The sequence below is a fragment of the Neolamprologus brichardi genome, chromosome 1 (assembly GCF_056152115.1).
Source record: "Neolamprologus brichardi isolate AB-2024 chromosome 1, ASM5615211v1, whole genome shotgun sequence".
Taxonomy (NCBI): Eukaryota; Metazoa; Chordata; class Actinopteri; order Cichliformes; family Cichlidae; genus Neolamprologus; species Neolamprologus brichardi.
In genome coordinates this window covers 30771731-30792390 of record NC_142104.1, presented here as the reverse complement: position 1 = coordinate 30792390, position 20660 = coordinate 30771731, and the positions used below count along the sequence as shown (strand labels likewise).

At 38.4% G+C, this 20660-nt stretch overlaps 2 protein-coding genes across 2 annotated transcripts in view; one reads left to right on the top strand and one right to left on the bottom strand.

Moving 5' to 3' along the window:
* The first annotated feature begins 3019 nt into the window (after positions 1-3019).
* On the top strand, positions 3020-3692 carry cdkn1ca (cyclin dependent kinase inhibitor 1Ca). Its single transcript, XM_006793785.3, has 2 exons — positions 3020-3478; positions 3573-3692. Exons 1-2 carry the CDS (start codon positions 3064-3066, stop codon positions 3671-3673), a joined length of 516 nt encoding a protein of 171 aa, XP_006793848.2. The 5' UTR covers positions 3020-3063; the 3' UTR covers positions 3674-3692.
* A 3803-nt stretch (positions 3693-7495) lies between these two features.
* The window catches only part of kcnq1.1 (potassium voltage-gated channel, KQT-like subfamily, member 1.1), a 44070-nt gene continuing 30905 nt past the window's right edge, over positions 7496-20660 (bottom strand). The window contains exons 11-17 of the mRNA XM_006793786.3: positions 18154-18210; positions 15799-15928; positions 11608-11683; positions 9783-9877; positions 9540-9586; positions 9367-9428; positions 7496-8184 (exon numbers count right to left, since the gene is read on the bottom strand). Of these exons, the coding sequence (XP_006793849.1) occupies positions 7930-8184; positions 9367-9428; positions 9540-9586; positions 9783-9877; positions 11608-11683; positions 15799-15928; positions 18154-18210 (722 nt within the window). The 3' untranslated portion in view covers positions 7496-7929. The remainder of the gene's footprint in view (positions 8185-9366; positions 9429-9539; positions 9587-9782; positions 9878-11607; positions 11684-15798; positions 15929-18153; positions 18211-20660) is intronic.

The window sequence follows — 20660 nt, the reverse complement described above, 5'->3', positions numbered from 1 at the left end:
TTTTGGTTCTCTGTATTGTGCTCACTTGCTTCAGTTTATCAGGGGTGTGACTCAAAATGCCTACCGGTCAGTGGCAGACTCAAGTTTAGAGAAGAGGGGCTCAAAGGTCACCAGACTGATCGGGAAAAGTCATATGAGGAGTGCGAATCGTTCCTTCTTTATCACTACTATTCTGATCTTGCTGTGCAAGGTACATTACCCACAGTTTCTCTAGCAGAGTTCCTGAGTGAACAGGAAATTACATGTGTGGTCTTCTCTTACTGGTCCACTTGAAGTGTATTTGTGAAGATTTCTCACCAAAATACAACTAATGCAATACAACTAACTCAAGTATAGGTTGTATTTTAAAAAATGAGCATGGGCTCCATGTCTGAAAAGTAAAGCCAAAACAGAAGTGCCTCCTCAGGCTTCTGAAAGAGGTTCAATGAGGAGAGATCATTCGGAAGAACTGGACATGATTTATTGAGAAAAAGAAATAAATTAACACATTTAGTGATCAGACTCCGATGATCCATCATGGAAGAACAGAATCCCAGTGGTGATAGGATTTAGGACAGGACTCATCCGAGTCTAGACACTGGTGGTGGTGAAGATGAAGATGGAAGCTGAAGATTGATGTAGCTCTAACCAACTCGGATGAGGTGGAGACGGGGAGGAGGGCGGTTGTACGAATGAGAGTCTGATAGGGGGAATGGCAGAAGAGTACTGAGATTTAAAGCACACAGAGTGGAGGTTAATTGGCCAAAAGAAGGCAGGTAGTGATGTCAGTACTGGGAAAGTGAATGTGATGTAAAGAACAGAGTAGTAGCTGAACACCCAGGAAAGCAGAATAGATAATGTCCATGAGGAAAGCAGAGCCCCAGGCAGGGGTGTCAAATACAAGGCCCGGGGGCCAGAATGCTGCCCCCAGTTTAGCAAAGACTCTAATCCAGTCCCCTGGACAGCTTCAGAAAATGTGAAGGAGTGCATAGTTTTCAGAAATGTAACTGTATAAGTTTTCCAACGTTTCCAATTGATAAAGACTGCCCCTCACTACCTCCCCCACACAGCCATTCATACTACACTAAAGTAATTAACTATTAGATAAACAATTACATGAGAGAAAAGTTCCTGTTTTTCCAATGTCAGCTAAAGAAATAACAAGATAATGTTCTCTTTTTTTGACGGATGATGGCAGGGTGTAATTCACGGTAGGCCAAGCTTGTTACTAACAAGTAATACCAACATGAGGTTTCACTGTCAGATCAACCCCCAACTCATCAGTTCTGCTTTCAAGACATCAAGATACCGACAATAAAACACTCAGCTTGAGGCTGAGTGTTTTATTGTTTTATTGTGTGCTCCTTGTCACCAAACATGTGGCTACCGCCATCTTTTTACATTCAGTCTTAGAATAGAGTATTGTTGTGCCTGCAAAAAAGCAAAACCGTAACTCATTTAAATTTCAAATCTCCTTCAAGCTAGTCTCCCAACTTGCCTTCACAGACCACTTAATCACAGCTCGTGGGGACTGAACTGCATTTTGCCATCTGGTGTGACAAACAAAAACATTTTATAAACAGAAATACTTGCAAACAATTTAGTGTTGGTTTGTACCTCTTGACGGTTTGCAGCCATGCATGGGTTATAAATGTGCTTGTGTGCATTCATGCTGGGGCATCCTAGGGTATTTAAAAGTAGAACTTGAGGCAGAGACTTCAGCTTGCCCCACCTCATTGGAGCCAGCTCCCAGTTTGGATTTGGGAGACAGACACCCTCTCTACTTTTAAGATTAAGCTCTAAGCTTTTCTTCTTTTAATTTTTAATATTTATTTTATAAAGCTTATAGATCAGACTGGCTAAGGTGATCCTCAATCTCTCTTAGTTACACTAAAATAGGTGTAGGCTGCTGGAGACTTCCCATGATTCACTGAGTGTTTTTCTTCAGTCTCTATGTGTTTATACACCAGTTTGCATTTAATCACTAGTTATTATTAATTTTTAAAAATGTTATGTCACATGTATATATACAGGTAAATCTCACTGAGGCAGTGTTATTATAAATTTGTTATACACTCGGTTTCCTGAGCCTGGATCTGCTGCAGGTTTCTTGCTGTTAAAAGGGAGTTTTTCCTGTCACCAAGTGCTTTTTCATAGGCGGGTCATCTGATGGTTGGGCTTTTCTCTGTTTTATTGTCAGGTCTTTACCTTAAAATTTAAAGTGCATTGAGGTAACTTTTGTTGTGATTCCAAATAAATAAAATATAACTGAACTGGATTATGCTGAGTAAGAAGGCAAGGCAAGTTTATTTGTATAGCACAATTCAACAACAAGGTGATTCAAAGTGCTTTACAGAGACATTAGAAACAAAAACAAATAAAAAGCATGATTTAAAATTGATTAAAACAAGCAAACAAACAAACAAACAAACAAACTAATTAACAAACAAACAAACAAACAAACAAAACAGTATATAAAATCAAAACAGATAAAATCAGAACAGTAGATAAAATCAGTAGTTAAAATGTAAGTTTTGAAATTTAAGCTTAAGTGTGGATTTGGTGCTTTATTTAAATGCAGCTGAGAACAGGTGAGTCTTCAACCTGGATTTAAATAAACTGAGTGTTTCAGCTGATCGGAGGCTTTCTGGGAGTTTGTTCCAGATATAAGGAGCATAAAAGCTGAATGCAGCTTCTCCGTGTCTGGTTCTGACTCTGGGAACTGATAAAAGACCGGATCCAGATGACCTGAGGGATCTGGAAGGTTCATACTGGGTCAGGAGGTGGTAAGAAGAAATTCTTCTGTGACCACTAGACAGGACAGACTAACAAACACAATCAGGAGCTTTTATCCAGTGTTTCAGCTGAGTTCATCACACAATGATTGGATCACCACCACCACCAGCAACCCCCACACCACAGCTGTCCCTCTCCAACAGCTGCAGCCAATCAGAAGTCTCTTGTCATTGTGTACAAACAAAAAACTTTTGCGCCCTGCAGCCTTTAAATCAGCCTGCAGTCAAGTATCGAGCAGAGCAGAGTGCACCACCACCATCGCCACCAAAAAACTTAACAATTTGAAGGATGGAGCCCACCAGGCGCAGGGAGTCTGTTTGCAGGAGCTTGTTTGGCCCGGTGGACCACAGCCAGCTGCGCCGGGACTTGAAGCTGAAGCTTAAGGCGATCATTGAGGAGGACAGCCGGCGCTGGAATTTTAACTTCGAGTGTGAAACCCCGCTGCCTGGCCGGTTTCAGTGGGAGGAAGTACCTGTAGTCTGCACTGCGGCTTTCCATCAGGATCCCGCACGGCCGAAGGACGCTGCCCACGGTTCAGGTGGGGACAGGCCGAGCGACGGCGAAGAAGGCGCAGGGACCGACCAGGAGAACTGCTCCAACATCACCAACAAGCGCAAGAGTCCCACTGAAGAGACGCTCCACAGGAGGAAGAGGGCGCTCTCCAAACCGGCAGCCAGTCTCAAAGACAATGCTCGGATCACAGGTACAGGAAAACGAGTCCCGTTAGCTTTTGTTTGTTGGCTTATCGACAAATGTAATGCCAAAAATATTGACCAATCTCTCTCTCCGATTTTCAGATTATTTCGCAAAGAGAAGGAGGACAACAACAACCAAGAGCATCCCGAATCATTTTCACGTCGGTTCTAATGAAGCAGCTCTGCGCAAGACTTTAAGATGAACATGCAGCTGAAAATGACTATTTATGTTTTCATGGACTTGATCCCCACAACAAATTATTTTATTTTATTTTATTGTATGTTGGTGGATTTTATTTATTCTTTTTTTCTTTAGCAGTTTTTGGGTTTTTTTTTTTGAGATTACATCTCTTATTAGAATATTTATTCTATTTATGGATGTTATGAATGTTCTTCACTGGCATTTAAAAAAAAAATCTGTTATACACTCGTGCTGCTAATGTAACTTGTTCTAAAAAAGCACTATTTTGTTAGGTCATTATTGTTATATAAAATGAATATGTAGCACATTTCTGTGCATATTACAGTTTTAATAAACTGTGATTATTGATCATTACATTTTATGCCTGTTGACTTTTTTTTAACACCAGGAAACTTTTCGTGTAAAGTAACAAATTTGTGATAGTTTCATTTTCATCTCCTATATCAAACCTTTTTAATGTGAATTTTATCTCTAAAAACTCTGATAAAATCAGACATAGCCATTCAGAAGCTCATGCATGATTGCCAGTCAATACTTTACAGATCTATACTTGTCTAAGACATAAATTGAGAACTGCAGCACATCAACAATACACAGTGTTAAAACTACAGATTGGTAATATCCAAAACAATGTGCACCACATTTTGTACTGTGACAGTTTGCTGACACTGAATAGAGCTGAATCTTTTTATCCTCCGGCTGTCAAACGTGTTGTCAGTCTTGTCTTTATATGCAAGACACCGAGACTGCTTTTTCTTACACTAAAATGTTCATCTATTTATAGCCGTGCCCTTTGGTGAACAGATTTCTAAATGATTGGTTTTTCAATATGACTGCAGTCTTATGAGAGAGTACATCTTTAGTGTTTTTTTTGCTGTCTTTGCAGCAGACACAGATGAGTAGGTTAATAAGTCTCTCTCTTTCTCTCTCTCTCTGAAGTCATAGAAGAAGAAAAACTATTCGGGTTGTAAGTTTAGCAATTCAAAGAAGAAAATTGTTTCAGAGTAATTGCATTTTCTGGGTTCTATTATGAGATATTTCATAATCACAATTGTAAGAAATGTGCCGTCAGGCTTTAAATTATATCCATTAATATAAACTGTAATTGCCAAATTAGCCCATTAGAAAAGCCAAATCCCGCATAAGTATGTGCACTCCTGCAGTGTTGGGCTTTCAGCTCTAAAGAACTTCAAGAGGCCATCTGGCCTGAGAGCAGGATAATAGCAACAAAGCAGAGCGTGCCATCTATTTCACCTACAAATCAGCCTTTGGCACTCCTCGACCCCCCCACCCCCAGGTCTTCCCTCAGCTTTTCTATTTTCACTTAGTCCCTGTTCATAGTCAAAGTTGCTATCATCCTTGACAAGTGCCTGAAGCAATATCACTTATGCTTATTCTTACTTTGCCTTACGATTGCTCAAATGTCACTTTCCCAAAGACCTCCTGTTCATACTTGCTACACAAGCAAGAAAAAAGAAAGACAATAACACTTTTAAAAGGCTCGGTGACGTTGCTAACTGTGTTATTTCTGAATTGGAGACAAATGATCATTCACTTTGTTCCAGTGGATTTATTTTTCAAATAAACGTGTCAAAAATCAATATCAAACTGTCCCATGGGTCCATAGGTTCCCATAGGTTAGAGGATTCCCAGGTTTCCAACTCCAGCAGTAATTACATTCCCTGAAAGAGAAGCATTACAAGCATCAGTACATTTTCTGTGAATTTAACTGTCACTAACAAGCCTGCAATGATTGTTTCATGCAATTCTAGAGTGATTTTGCTGAGAGAATAAGAAATGTTCCTTCATAATGACCCATAGGTTGATTAAAAAGCAAACAAAGAAAAAACAAAAAGCATCCTGCAAAGAGTACTGCTTTGTTTTGGAAACGGTGGTTTCTTCTGATTGGGATTTAATTAAATTGTCCAAAGTAGAAGAAATTGCAGGAAAGACACACATTAGGACTTCCACTTGTGTTTGATCACTCAACAAATACAATCTGAAGAAATTATACCCTTTGATGCGAAGCAAACTGCTGGCTAAATTAGCATGTTAGTGTTTTATTTCTTTTTTCTTTCTGTATGAAATGTGCCTTACAAATTGCCTCACCTAAGCAGATGCTAAAGAAACATAAAAAAAATCAGTTCATTGTAGCTTTAGGACATAATGACTTTCTGTATTGTTTGATTGTTTATAACGCAGATTACTCCAATATCCCAAACAATCCATGCCCTCCCTGTAATGAAACTCTCCCCTCACCCTCTTCCTGATCGCCACAAAGGCCAAGCACCCTCAGCACACTTTAGGAGGGTGCAGCCCATTGTTTTCCACACCAGAGGCAGATGGTCATTTGGGCCCTTTCTCCACATGGGTACTTGTATGAAGGAATGCCTGGACACCCCACGGATGGTCAGCAGGGAAAAGGTCACCATCTGCCGCTCAAAGGTCAGCTGTCTAAAGAGCATGGTATTAGCCATGCTTTTGACTGTTTCAATAAGCTGGCGAGGACACGACACACAGCTCCACCTCATTGTGTTAAAACATGAGTGATGCAAAATACTTGTGGAAGCAGTGACTTGAACGGTGCTCCAGACATTCAAGACAAGGACTCTTAGTTGGATTATTTGCTTTCATTTTTAGTGTGAAATACTGGCTTTTTTTGTTTGCTTTTCCTTCAAAATACCTATTACAAAAGAAAAATGTCTTTCTGTAACTCAAATATTTATCTCACTGGTTTTAGTGAGAGATTCCTCGAGGCCAGCAGACTCAATACGTAGACACTCAGTAATAATTAGTTCAATCTTTTATTGCTACGGAAAAGTTGTGCTAAAAAACAAATAGTAACTGAAACTGTATAGTAAATAATGGCATTTATTCAAGTAAAACCTGTTAATGTATAAGAACAATCTCAAAGATGAATGCAGTTTAATGTGTTATTTCAAAGAAGGCTTGGTAGTGATGACTTTAAGATATTTTATTTATTCCAGATTTGGGAAGTTTATTTGCATTTTTCTTTCTCAATAATTCGACCTTACTTTGAAATTTCAGTAATCAATATAGTAATTAAAACAATATAATAATTGATTCTAAAGCAATATATGCACCTTAAGCTTTTACTGATTAAAAAACAAATGCAGATTAAAAAGTCTGTAAAAAGGTCAGCTACAATGTAAATCAGCACTTCCTAAATTTAAGACTCCCATGATCAGTTCAGAAACCTGGATGTTTTCTGTGGCTCACCCAAACCTCTCATTAGAGCTTTGGTCATAATATAAGCCAAAGGTCATGTTTTTCCTTAGTTGCAATTTAACTCATTGCTTATGACACGTCATAGCCCCTTTCTTTCTACATACGTTTCCCCCCACATTATTATGGATATATAAGGCAAATTCAGGATCAGAAATTAGCCAGAAAAGTAATCATATATCATAGCATACAAATTCACTTTCAACAACAGCCCACCTGAAGTACCATTACCATCCACTGGGGGGAAGAGGGACTACTGACATAGTCTAAAGAGCTTGTTAAGAAAAGCGTCTGGACTTCTTCAAGTTGCTTGAAGACGTTTCAACTCTCATTCGAGAAGCTTCTTCAGTTATAAGGTCAAAGGGTGGAGAGCCCCATATTTAAGTCCTAGGGGGGTGTCCCCCAAGGGGGTGAGAACCCCCTGTTGATCCTCTACCTAATCGAACGATTTACTGAAATAAATCATATGCTATTGCAGGATAATGCTTGAGAAAAAAAGTAACTCAGACTGTAACAGGATTGGTTCATAAAAACATGAACCATTGAAAGTTATTTGCTTCACATCACACAGGCATGATTATGATTACTGCATTATTTTATTGTCAAAAGAGAAAGGAAATCTTCACATTAACAACGAAGTGAAACAGTGGAAAACTGTGAAAACAGTATTTCATTTGGGATTTTCAAGTGATATATAGAAATGTAAGGCCCCTAAGAGTAATAAAGTTACTGCAAATTATTATAATTTCAACATATGCATATGCTAAACAGGAAGAATGGAGGTTGAAGTTGCAGGGTTTTTGGCATTAACCTAAATAAATGTTTACAATACTCAAACCTGGCAATTACAAAAATCTAATAGCAATGTAACTGTTAAGAGATATTGCAGTGTTGAATTATTGTTTTTCTCTCACAGATGTCCATATTCCCCGTGGTCTGCTGGGACAGTCATCCTAAATATCTTATATTATACTAAAAGAAGAAAAACTTGGTGTTTGCTTATTGGTTTCATCAGCTCTCATCCTGACTGCCAGTGGTGCTCGGGGGCGGGTTGGGGCAGACCACTGTGCTGGCGGTGTTGGAGGAGGCACACAAAGAGGGTGAAGATAGCTGGTCATAGCTTGGCAGGCTGTCCTGGCTGGGGAGGACATTACAGGTCGGTCCGAGCCTTGACCCGCCCCCACCGTCGCCACCAGCATCCTTCTGTTCCAGCAGATATGCGAGGGACTCCACAATGCGATTCAAAGTCTGGTCCATGTGTGTTATCTGTAAGAGTTCAATCAAATATTCATTTAAGTGACAGCTATGACACCAACAGTGCCTCTTAGTAATTAAAATTAAATTAGGTTTGCTTACTTGTTAAAGGAAGGAGCTACAGTTACATTGTTCATACAGTTTTAATTAACCCGTGTGGCACAAACAGCATTTTTAGTTTGGGCCAATTATTTTAATGATTGTAGTTTTCATGGTCAGTTATGGTTCTGTGATACAGAATTACACTTCAAGAACAGAAACTAAAGTGATGTTTACTACAGGATTATGAGATGAAAATTCTTTAAAAACTTCTTGATGCATTCTCAATCATCCAGGAAAATAAATCTCCAAAAGTTGATTCTGTTCATCTGGACGTAGCGTTTTCTGGGAGAAACGTTTCGTCACTCATCCAAGTGACTTCTTCAGTCTCAGCTGACTGCAGGTTTCCCCAATCTTATGAACAGTACATTTGCATAATGACTGAAACCAGCCCACTGAAGGAACAATGGGCTGTGTAGTCAACTTGACCTCATGAGATTGGGGAAACCTGCAGTCAGCTGAGACTGAAGAAGTCACTTGGATGAGTGACGAAACGTTTCTCCCAGAAAACACTACGTCCAGATGAACAGAATCAACTTTTGGAGATCTTTAAAAACTTTAGACGCAGTTTGATCTTTTTTTAATCCAATCACAAATAACAAAGAGAAAAAAAAAATCACAGATGTATATAAAAACTCAGGGAGGGAATTGCACATTGTGTTCCCTTTTCTTTTCTTTTTTTTGATGCATCTTTGAAATACATGAAAGCAAACAGTTCCTCTTTTTATGCCACAGAACTGGAACAGGCTCTTAAAGTTTTATATTTGAATCAACAAAAACGAGGCCACATGTGCACACATGCATAGTGGCTCATGTTACATTACAGTAAACAAAGGCAGCTCTTGTTGCATTACCCAGAAAATTCCCAAATGCAGTTTATTTTCATGGGTTCACTGAATTGTAAATTGTCATTGTAAACATCCTCTTGGGATAACCCTTGTGAACTGCAATAAAAGCTCAAATTATAGTGCAAGATAAATGGAGACGGAATTAAATATTTGACTTTTCTCTTGTACAAAGAAAAGAAAGAATCTCAAACTCTACAAGGCTGGTGAGTGTTGCTGTATTTTTCCACTGAGGTTGCACAAATCCCACCTTGTCCTCCATCCTGTTGAGTCTGGATCCGATAGAGTTGTTGCCTTTGTCTTTGGCTCGGTCTTCAGAGGCAGACAACAGTCAAGTAAATAACAAGACAGAAGGATTAGGTCTGTGGTTTGTACCATAGCTGCTGTAATGTATTTGGAGAAGTCAGTGGAGTGATTCATTACCTGAACCTGTCTGGAACAAAGTTATCTTCCCTAAAGACTGGTCCAGTCTGGGGGAAACAATGGGAGCCTTAAGTTAGAGGAATATTTACACACTCTCTCTACTTCCCCTTTCATCTTCCTAGATCTCCTCCATTCATTTTTTTTAAATTTATCTCTTTGCCTTTGACAGTATTGTACACATATATCCATGCTGTACTCAGGGGATATAATTCACATGAAGCTCATCTTATTTAAACCATTTACCGTCTCTGAAGCTCCTTGATGCGCACCATGAGATTGAGGTGACCCTGGGAGTACTGTTCAATCACATCTCGCACATCATACGGTTTACGAGCTTGCTACAACAGAGAGTTTCAGATTGTTTAATCAAAACGTCATCTCTTTTTATTACAAATGTCTTGTCAGGATCAAACCCTTACGAATGTCTTTACATGCCAGAAACTGGATATTCTTTAGAAAATGATCCTGTCAAAGAAACTTATGTAAAAGAAGAAAGGTTTTACTCATGGCATAGAAATAATAAATTAGTTAAGTCAAGTCTCAGGTGAACAACAACACATGACATATTACAGTTTGGTATTATTTCTTTAACAAAAACTAAGCCAAAATTCAGGAGACAGTGTGTGAAAATCTAAGTACACACTTACTGCTTTCATAGAAACAAAAAGGGTGACATTAGTGCACTAGTCTTATTGCTCATCAGCAAATTTGATGAGTTCTGCAAGAGCAGAAGTTTTGGCAGTTTACTGCCCTGGAGCATTCAGCAGTGTGTTAATACAAAGCCAGTGAGGAAAGACAATAGCAACGATCTTATCTTAGCTAAGTAATTGTTGCTGCTCATTAATCTGGGAAGTATTACAAGGTCACTTTTAAACAATTTTAAGTCCATCGTTCCACAGGGAGAAAGATTATTCACACATGGACAACATACAAAATAATTTCTAGAGTTACTATGAATGGACATGTCAGCAAATTCACTCCAAGGTCAGGCTGTGCAATGCTCAGAGAAATTGCAGAGAAAAAAAGAGGGCCTTAAGAGAGCTGTGCATGAATGAATGCCTGCAAAAGTTCCCCCACAATGACATGAGAGACTGATAAAGTCGTGTAGAAAACAATTACTTCAAGTTATTGCTGCTGAAGGTGGTTCTACAGCGTACTGAATCATGAGGTATACTTAGCTTCTTTGTTAAATAAATAATCATAAAGTGTGGTATGTCACACTTTTCCCCCCTGAAGTTATATTTGAATCACTAAAGATCTGGTAAGGCCCAGAAGATTTTTTTTTAAATTATGCCCGAAATGTAAAAGTTTAGAACAGAAAGAGAGTGCTCCTTCTCTTCCACAAATGTTTGGTGAGGTTTAGAAACCAGATATAAAGTAAATCCTGTATACACAGTCATTTTTATTAATTTAATATCATGGAAATGTTATTGTGACTGGCTGATAAAGAACAAAGCCTGTACAAAAAAAACCCCACTGAACAGAGGTTAGCTGGACATAAAGTGAAGTGGAATTAATTTTTTTTATACTTGAAATAAACACATTAACTTACAACTGAAACAGACTAAAAGCACAGCTAGCGTTTCATGGCTTGAGCCTTTGATTAGAATTAGAGAAGTCATAAAAGCGTTACTAATGTGACAACGAGTAACATCATCTAAAAGAAAAAAAAACATACAGTATAGGACTCATATCCAGATGTACTCATCTTTTTTCCACATCCAATTCAAAAACCTATTACTATAATGATGCTGCTGATCTGAACTGCTCATTTGCAACCTCAGCTGAACCACTGCTTGCTGTGACCCTGGAGCAAAGTGTATTATCGTTGCTCCCCAATCTCTGTTGTTGCGTTTGACGTTTGCACAGTGACAGTGTGACAGTAAATAACAGTACAGTACTTAGTTAATAACTACTGAAATGTTAGAAATGAATAAATACTGCTGTTAGCAGGTGTTCAGAGTATGCAGATAGGTTACGCAATTTTAAGTAGAGCACATAAACATCAATTATTTCCCAATGTGTGATTATTATTCTTTTTTGCTATTAAAAAAATTGTAATAATTACCTGGAAATTTCTCTTGGCCACAAAATAACGCATTCTCTGGATCACCCGGATGGCTTTTCGGTGAGACTCTGTGAGTCTGTGAAAAACACATTTGCATCAAGGTTGGTCGCCTTCAACCTGTTACACTTGTTTACACCCCTTCTTTCACTGAATTAAATGAACGTGTGAAACTATGAAAAAACTGGCAGACATTAACCTTCATACCTGAACTCTTATCAGTATAGGCAAAAATATTAAGTTTCATTATTACTGCTCCATCTACATCAAAAGCCGCTCCTCTATTACTTGTCTTCCTTTGAATGTGATGAAGGTGAGTTACAGAAAGAACAAAGGCGGGTAATTTTCAAGGTCTGCACATTTCTCGAAAAATCATTAGCACAAAGCTTAGAGTGATTGTCGGGCATTTAGCCTCCATTATTATGTTGTGGGAATTATTAAATAGGTATTACTTAACAGGCTCATTACGCTGGAAAAGCAGTGAGCGAGTATGTGAGGTGGGAGCGCAGCGAGTTCTTTGTCAAGTCCGGTGTATAACAAGGTAAGTGAGAGTCTCATAATGGACTTTTCAGAGGCAATGCAATGGGCTGATTTTCACATACAGCTTTCATAACATTTTGTCAAATTAGCACTATGACACGTCAATAATGTGCTCCTGAACTATTATAGAATCCATTTTGCATCATAAAAGGATTATGTGGTAGTGATATAAGCAGAAGCCAGGCAGTGAGACAAATTTATTTTAGCTCTAATGGCAAATTGTGACTTCTTCAGAAAAAAAGGAAGCATTTGAATATCAAAGATGTTTCTTTAATATTTTCATCTACAATTAATGAACACTGTGATGTGAACATCCTAGGAATCTGTAAGGTTATAATCCTTAAAGAAATGGTTAAATATTTTGGAAATGGAGCTTATTAAACTTAAAAAGAGGAGATCTAAGACTGGAATTAAGAGACAGTTTGTTTTACGTAGCACAGAGAATAAAAAGAGGAGCTTAGCCTTGTTCTGTCTAAAGCATCCAAGTCTACCTATTAGCAAGCTTAGTAATTAACTCTGTACAGTTTTAAAGGGGATTATGTGCTGGACTACGTATTCTAGGCTTCCTCAGTAGAAACCAAAGTCACTATGATCATTTTATGTTCAACAGAGATCTTAACAAATAGTCAGCTACATTAGTGGTATTGAGACAAACATGACGCTTAAAGCACCCAAAGGAAAAAGATTTTTTAAATCCTGTTTGGGGAAAGTCAGCAAAAATTTTTTTCATTTCTTTTATCAGATTTAATGGGTGATTTTATATATGCAGTTTTTAATGTCCTGGTGACATCAGATATTCAGTGCTTCAGAATACGTATCTGATGTGTTGAGAAGTGAGATTCTACAGGGCTTGAAGGAAGTGAGTAAGCATATTTTTCACTCTCATTTTCTTTGCAGTAACAGCCATCAGTGAACTTTATTAATGTTGATCATTATCATGGTCTGAGTACATCAATCATTTAGTCTGCATATGTGTGTTGCGGATGCAAAAGTTTTGATCTTTACTCCACTGGAGTCACTAGGCAACATGTTGGGCAGTTTTTTAAGTCAACATCAGAATTCAAATCCACCAGCTGACTGGAGCGTTTCTGTGTGGAGTTTGCATGTTCTCCTCATACATGTGTAGGTTCTTTCTGAGTACATCCTCTCAAAGACGTGTGGTTTAGGTTAATTGAAATTTCTAAATTCCCTATTAGCCATGATTGTGAGAATGAATGATTGTCTGTCTCTCTCTGTGGCAGCCCTGTAGATGGACTGGTGACCTGTCCAGAGTGTACTCTGTCTTTTGCCCTATGATAGCTGGGATAGGCTCCAATCCCACCTGCAACCCTAAATTTGATAAGTGGAATGAAATCCCACGGATTAAAGCCTTAGCAAGATTAGAAGGATGTCTTTGGAGCTGTTAGGGGATACTTGATTGTGCTATTTAATATATATAGTGCTATTTAAATAGCACCTAAATGTGCTGTTTAATGCAAAACAGCAAAGGCATTTTGATTACTATTAGTGCCATATATTCTGTTAGAATGGTCTACTGAGCAGTGTTTTGTCTTCCATCGGATGCCTCTGAGGAATCAAAAGAACTCGGTAAAGTGTTGATATTAATAATTCATTATTATTAGCTGTTATGCTTTGACAGTTCAAAAAGTTACTCTTACGATCAGTATTGAACCAATGCTTTTGTTATCACTATGAGTTATGAGGAGGCTTTTTAAATAGGGGCAAACATCCATAAAATTTTTAAAGGTGACATGGATTCTGACTGACCGTGTCTCTACATTGAGAATAATTTATAATATAACATATAAGTAAATACAGGTGGGTTACATGCAATAATACATGCAATTCTCTAACTTTGGAAAAACTCATTCTGCTGCTGTCTGCTTCTGTGAGGTATGTAATGAACTCAGAGAGAAGACTTCCAAAAACAGCTGAAATCTACACTTTGTGTAACTTCAAACCCCTGCCTTATATTTATTAGTAGTAGTGATCAATAATGTAGCCCACAGAGCCTGTCTTCATCATAGAAATTTGTGCTTTAAAAAATATGAAACCCAAGCAAATAATGGTTGTTGAACATTCCTCGAGTGCTTTTTGTGGCTTTTTGGAAAGGTCTAAAGACACATGAACTCCGCTTTTTGTACTGTCGACATTTTTATGCTGAAATGTTTTTTTTATTCCAATCCATTCTTCGTTTGCAGCATTTAAATAACATTTATCTGGTTTGATGGTTTTGTTACAGACTTTAAAAAAAGTGTTTTGCTTTTCTTTTACAAATGTGGGGATTAAATTGTGTTAAAATGTACAAAGTGATGTCATGTTTTGTGACGAGGACCCAGGCACAGAGAGACTTGATCAATTTAACAATCTTATGATTTAATAAAGAAATTTGCAGACTTGCACAGAGATGGTAAAATTACGATGACTGATAACGGAAACGAAGACAACAGAGGACGAGGACAGGGAAGAACAGGGGTTTAAATGCACCAAGGAGACAGTCAGAGAGAACTCAGGACAACTGGAGACATTTAAGGATGCAGGGACTGACAGAGACAGGGAAGAAGTCTCATCGTGACGAGTAAAGTTTATCTTGCCTGGCTGGGCAGCTCTCTGGGTGCTCAGCATCCCCAAAGCTCTGATCCTAGAATCGCCCCTGTTCCAAATGCTTCATGTGATTGGTATAAACAAAAATGTAATGTGAAAAAGATTTTCAAAAAAGTGTCTATGAAGCTGTACATTTTTGCCTCACACACTTTTTTTTCTTTTATTATGACTTTAAAAGCTCTGTCTTCTGGGTAACTGGGGGTGTAATTTTCGTCTGTTTGGGACAAATGTTTGGCAGTTTTGTTGAAAGTCTCAGTACCTCGATTATTATCAATTTGCCAAAACATAGTGCACTGCAAAGTCAGAACTGGCAGCTGCAGAAATATGACTCCTGGGAAGTATTCCATAGCGAGAATCTATACACCACGATTTGTACCAATGACTAAACTGAGCTATTCTCCGGTCTTATAAATAAAATAAAACTGACAAATTGGTGTTAAATATGTAACAAAGCGTGTAATCAAAGACAAACCTGGTGAAGAGAAACACATTCTTCAAGGGTTTTTTTTCTCAGATATTTTTGGTGTTGTCTCGTCATGGATAACACAAAGTGTAGTATCTTATAATGGCACAATGCAGCATGGGATTTGATGTGGCGCTGCTCTATGAGAACAGCTGGTTACGTATTTTGAAGTCAGCAGAGCACAGAGTGATCTTTGCCAACAACGCTGCTGCATGCATTTCCCACTCTGCATCATTACTCCTCCGTTTAGAAAGAAGTCCCACGGGTCAAAACTGTCGCTCCATTTGTTTCACTTACTGTGCACTCACATTGCACTGCAGTTACTTAACACTCATTTCCTCATATCACTCTCAGTCTCTAGCTGTGCAAGTGCCTCAGCAAATGCAAGTGATTTTTTTTTTTTCCCTGATACACACTCATTACACAGTAGAGACACGAGCCCTCTGGGGTTTGGCATATTTCAAAGGTTAATTACAAATAGCGGAAAAAAACAACAACCCCAAAACAAAATGCATAAAAACCTTCCATGTCATGGTCATTAAAACGAACGTACACATAAACACAGAATCCTATGGTGGTAAACTCACTGTGACACTGAGGAGGCTGGGGCCAGTTCATTCTCTCTCTCTGGCTCCAGCTCCATGTCGTCTGCAAAGCTGCAGTTCCTCCGGAGCGCGCTGGGCGAGTGGACTTCTAAAAGGCCAGGGCTTCTTTTCACTGCACGTTCACCCACACACTCATTAGAATTTAGCTATTAATATGTGTCTGTAGTGACACTGCAGATAAAGTTTCATTGTGTACATCCTGTTCAAACAGGTTTTGCGATTTACACTTACTTACACATTTAAATGTATTCTAATTTCCCTTAATGCACTAATGTTGTGTATGCTGATATAACCAACAACAAAAATATGCCCATAAGTTGCATGAAAAGTAACATTATCTGAAGACAGTGGAAAGGGGGGAAAAAGACATTCCTATGGTAGCTTTCAGAATCGCTAGTGATTTAGTGAGGGCTTGTGAACTGTGGGAAAATTAGGCCTCATGTGACCTGGGATCTCGACTCTCCAGAGCTCTGTTTAGGATTATAAAAGTGCTGTATTTAGATGGGAAAAGAGATCTGAATTTACAGCTACAGTCATCTTGCAAAAACAGGGAAGAGAGGAAACAACTCCGTTTGGATAGACACAGATGGGTTTTTTTTTTTTTTTTGTAGATGTTCTCAAATGCAACATGCCAGCAGAGTGGCACTTTCTGTTCTTTGCCACATAAACTTGGATAAACAGACTTTTTTTGTGTCTCTTAAAACTGTAAAATTTAATAAAAAAAAAAATAAAAAAAAGAAAGACAAAATGTAACCCCTCAATTATCCAAATCTGCCACTGGAGTGTTTTGAAACTGCACCAGTAAGAGACGTGTGACACAACAGGTTCATGATTTTGATGTGTGAAATAAAAAAAAGGTGTTAAATGGCACTGCTTGAAATGCACTGTAAATCAAATGATCTTAATTGGTGTTGTCATCTGGTGATAAGACTTGCCCTGACCAGCACACTGATATTTCTCAATAACAGAATGCAGGAAAATGTTTTAACTCCCTGTTGGGCAGCTTTTTAGATGAAATGCCAAACATTACTTTGCATATCATCGAAACACATCAGACCCTTAGTCCTCTTGGCAACAACACTTCAAACTGTATGTAACATCACACATAATGAAACCAAAACTTGTTGCAACTAAAACTGAAAAATGAAGCCAGCACACCAGTGCCAAAAATCTGCAGTTCCTGGAATGACCACTTGAAGTCAATTTCAAAAGTTCTTAATAGACATCCATGTTCAAATTTCTAACTTTACAACAGAAATATGCATTTGTTTTCTTCTGGGAAAAGGCTTCAATCTCTACAGAGGATTCTCAAATGACATCATATGCACACCGTTGGCCTCCTCCATCATAAGGGAACCACAAGGGAAAAATGTGTAATCCAGTTGATGAATGGTTCCTGGAAGCTGCTTTCATGCCACTAGGTGAAGTTGGTCATAAAGAAGGTGCTGCACCAAAAACCTCCTTGGTGTGGTTGAAGATTGCTGCAGCTTTTACATCAAAGATACAATTTTTTTCTATAAACCTTCGCTTTTATAAGAAAACTTATAAAAGTGCAACACAAACTCGACACAAACTGGAAATCGAGGGCATTTCCCTTCAAAGTAAGAGTTGTGCCTCACTTGTGTCACACTTTTATAGTTTCATCCCCATTTGAAGAGTAGTTGGCAAATGTTTGCAGTCTCAGACAACTTGGCATGTTTCCTATGAACTGTGGGCAACTGGAGTTAGGGACCAAAGCAGTCACATACGGGCACCTTCTTTGCGACCTAGCAACAGCTAGGAACCTCCAAGATCTATTTGGTAATACATATTTTTCCCTTGCCAGATTATTGTGCACCGTCTCTAGGGCATCGAGACTGAGGTCCTACTGAATTGATCATACATAGTCACACATCAAAAATGGTGGACCATTAACATCACGTGGTTAGCAGTTGTAAGACCACAAAACCTCACTAGCTAATTTTCCTTCTTATGACATTTGTAGAGGGGTTTAAATTGTTAAGGCATTAGCATTATTAGCATTATTAGCATTATTAGGGGCCTGGACACTTTGAGAGACAAGAAGGTGCCATGAATCGGCTGTTCTGTAGGCTGTGTATTTTCTCAGGTGTCCATTTTGTGCACAATCTTTTTTTTTTGGTGGTCATAATTAATATCCAATCTAACAAGCAAGCAGCAATAAAGATGGCGATGGTCAGAATACTAAACCCAAGGCTCCAAAACAATAATCCTCATGAGTGGCCTCTCTTTGGCCATGTGCACCTTTTATATGAACGCCAGACTGTATACTCAAGGCAAACAAAGTAACATAAAAACATCATTAAGCTCTGAAGTTACCTGGAGGTGGTGAGCTGAACTGAAGAGAGGACAAAGATGTCCAGGACTGCTGGCGATCTGAAGAATACATGATGGAAAACGCAAGCATAAATTATTAACTTTAATTATCCTGAAAAATGAATGTGGCACTTGGAATCCTTTTTCATAGTCATTAGTCATTAAAAAACAACACAACATTTCATTACCTCATGGGTGCCTGACTAAGAAAGCATGCTGTTATAAAACTTGACAATGACAAAAAGTGACTTGATGGGTTGTTAAAAATAAGCATTAGGGGAGGATAGCGAGTGCGCAGAGGACGTGACCAGGATGTGGACACTAACATGCAGCTCACCACATCCTCCCAGAGTGTAGAGTCCGGCTAAATCAGGCATACGGACAAAACACAAAGAGAAAAAAGCAAGGAAGTAGTCAGTTAAGTCGAATGGAAGAAGCACAATGAGAATTAAAAAGGGGTAGAAAGACTTAAAATGTAAAAAGAAACACCACATCTGCAATACACCTGATAGTTCTGTTTATTATGAACTGAAAAACACTGATGGAAAATTACTTTCCTTCAGTTTTTCCACTCTTGCAATCAAAATTATAATGACTTGTATCTATTTTATGTAACCACATACCCAGTGAACAGAATTATGAGGAATAAATGCCCACACAGCAGAGATAACCAACAAGGTTAACGCAGGGATGAAATTGTTCAATGCAAAAGACAGGATACGCTTTCAGTGTAAGCTGACAACTCTGTAAGGAGCTGAGCACTTGAGCCAGCATCGGTGCCTGCATCCCCTCACCCCAAGCATACAACAGATGGCAATGTAGCAACTTAGTTAAAAAATGGACGTGTTAAAAGCATCATGCTGTAAATGTAAGATGTGCAGTAGACCTGTAGCATCAGAGATCGTGAAGAGCACAGACATGCATAGAACCGTACAATGGTGCTTAATTAAATTCTGCCCTTGTACTGAGAAATGAGTGCAAAGCAAAACCATTGGCACTGTTGTGTTGGTGGTGCTGCAGTCACCCATGTAAGCAGCTTTTCACATTACCAGATTGTGTTAAAGAAAGAGGTTATATAATGAGGGCCTGAAAAGAGTAGCATCCAAATAGATGTTTATATATTATGGATGTGCTAAAACTATCCATATTTATCTCCTTGAAAAAGTAAACAGATGGTCCTCTCCTGTGTCTTGGTTGGTCAGTCTACTAGATCAGGCTATCCATTAATGTCCTTTATACAGCAGTGAGAGGAGTAATAATGATGATCTTTTGAAAAGGTATAAAATAGGCTACTCGGTGAGCAGAACAACATTAGGGAATACACTCTGAGAGAAATGGATGAACATGGAAAATGAACTGACAGGGAAAAAAAATGAAAGAGGCATTTTCAAGGATGATATTGAATTAGTGAGTATATGTTACTTCAGCAAAAGTTCCTCAGCTTGTTTTTTGATGAGAATAGCTCAAATATTCTCAGCCCCAAAAGGCTGCAGCCCCCACTCTCCATGACAGGATGTTGTAAACCAGGAAGTTAGAAAGTGGGCCATATGATATTTTGGAACTCACATTTTGATTTGTTTGTATGTAGGTTTTAAAATGCCACATAGTCCCTTGAATGAGAAAATCTGTGACTACACTGACCACAAGAATGGGAGCGTTAACATTAAAGGGTTTAAGGTGACTGCTGATTGCTAAAGTTGGCCACAATCTTATTGCATATTAAATTGTGTCTGTGCAATGCTATGCAGTGCGCATGCTCCACATGATACACAATACATTTAGTTCAGTTTGACTAATGTTAGATGTGTTGAGTAGTTTCAAATGGCTCTTAAATACTAATGCAAGGACAGTGTTTCATTGTACTGTCTAGCTCGTGATTCAGGCTGCTGACAGGAACATTTCTATCATTTATACATTAAAGTAAAATAATGTAAAAAAGTCATTCAGTGTCAGTGAAAAGGAAAAGGGAAAACTTTGACCTGCTGGTGGCACTACTCCTGAGCTATCAGAAAAGGTTTGATTTGAAGGATTTATAGTGAACTTATCAAAGTAGTTGGAATACAAACAACATAACCTTAAGTGACACTGACAGGATGCAGTATTGATTTGAATACCTTCTTTATTTGACTTCTAGTTCTTCATCATTGAATGAGCAGCACTGTGTGTTGTGCAGATTTTTACAAGTTCAGCAGAGGACCCTTGCAGTTCATACTCATCAATGCAACCTCACGTTATATTCCTGCAATGCGCTTTTCTATTTTTAATGTTTGGACTTTGTCTTCTTCACCTGCTGTGGAAAGCCTTATATCTGCAGTTTAAATTCAACATTCTCTATTTTCTGTATCATGAAAGACTTTTTGGTTTGACACCTGAGCAGCGCTAATGAAATCTTTACTCATTAAGTGATGCTGTGAGTATTAATTCTGATTTGAAGGAAAGAAAAGGCACCACTCCATATATCTACACACTTGCAACAAACATCAGTCTGTTTTCTTCTAGAAACTGTTTTT

What these genes read in the sequence shown, in the direction of transcription:
- cdkn1ca (XM_006793785.3), top strand. Translation starts at nt 3,064, where the DNA reads ATGGAGCCCACCAGGCGCAGGGAGTCTGTTTGCAGGAGCTTGTTTGGC. An exon ending in AGACAATGCTCGGATCACAG is followed by an intron (nt 3,479 to 3,572) that starts GTACAGGAAAAC and finishes TCCGATTTTCAG; the next exon opens with ATTATTTCGCAAAGAGAAGG.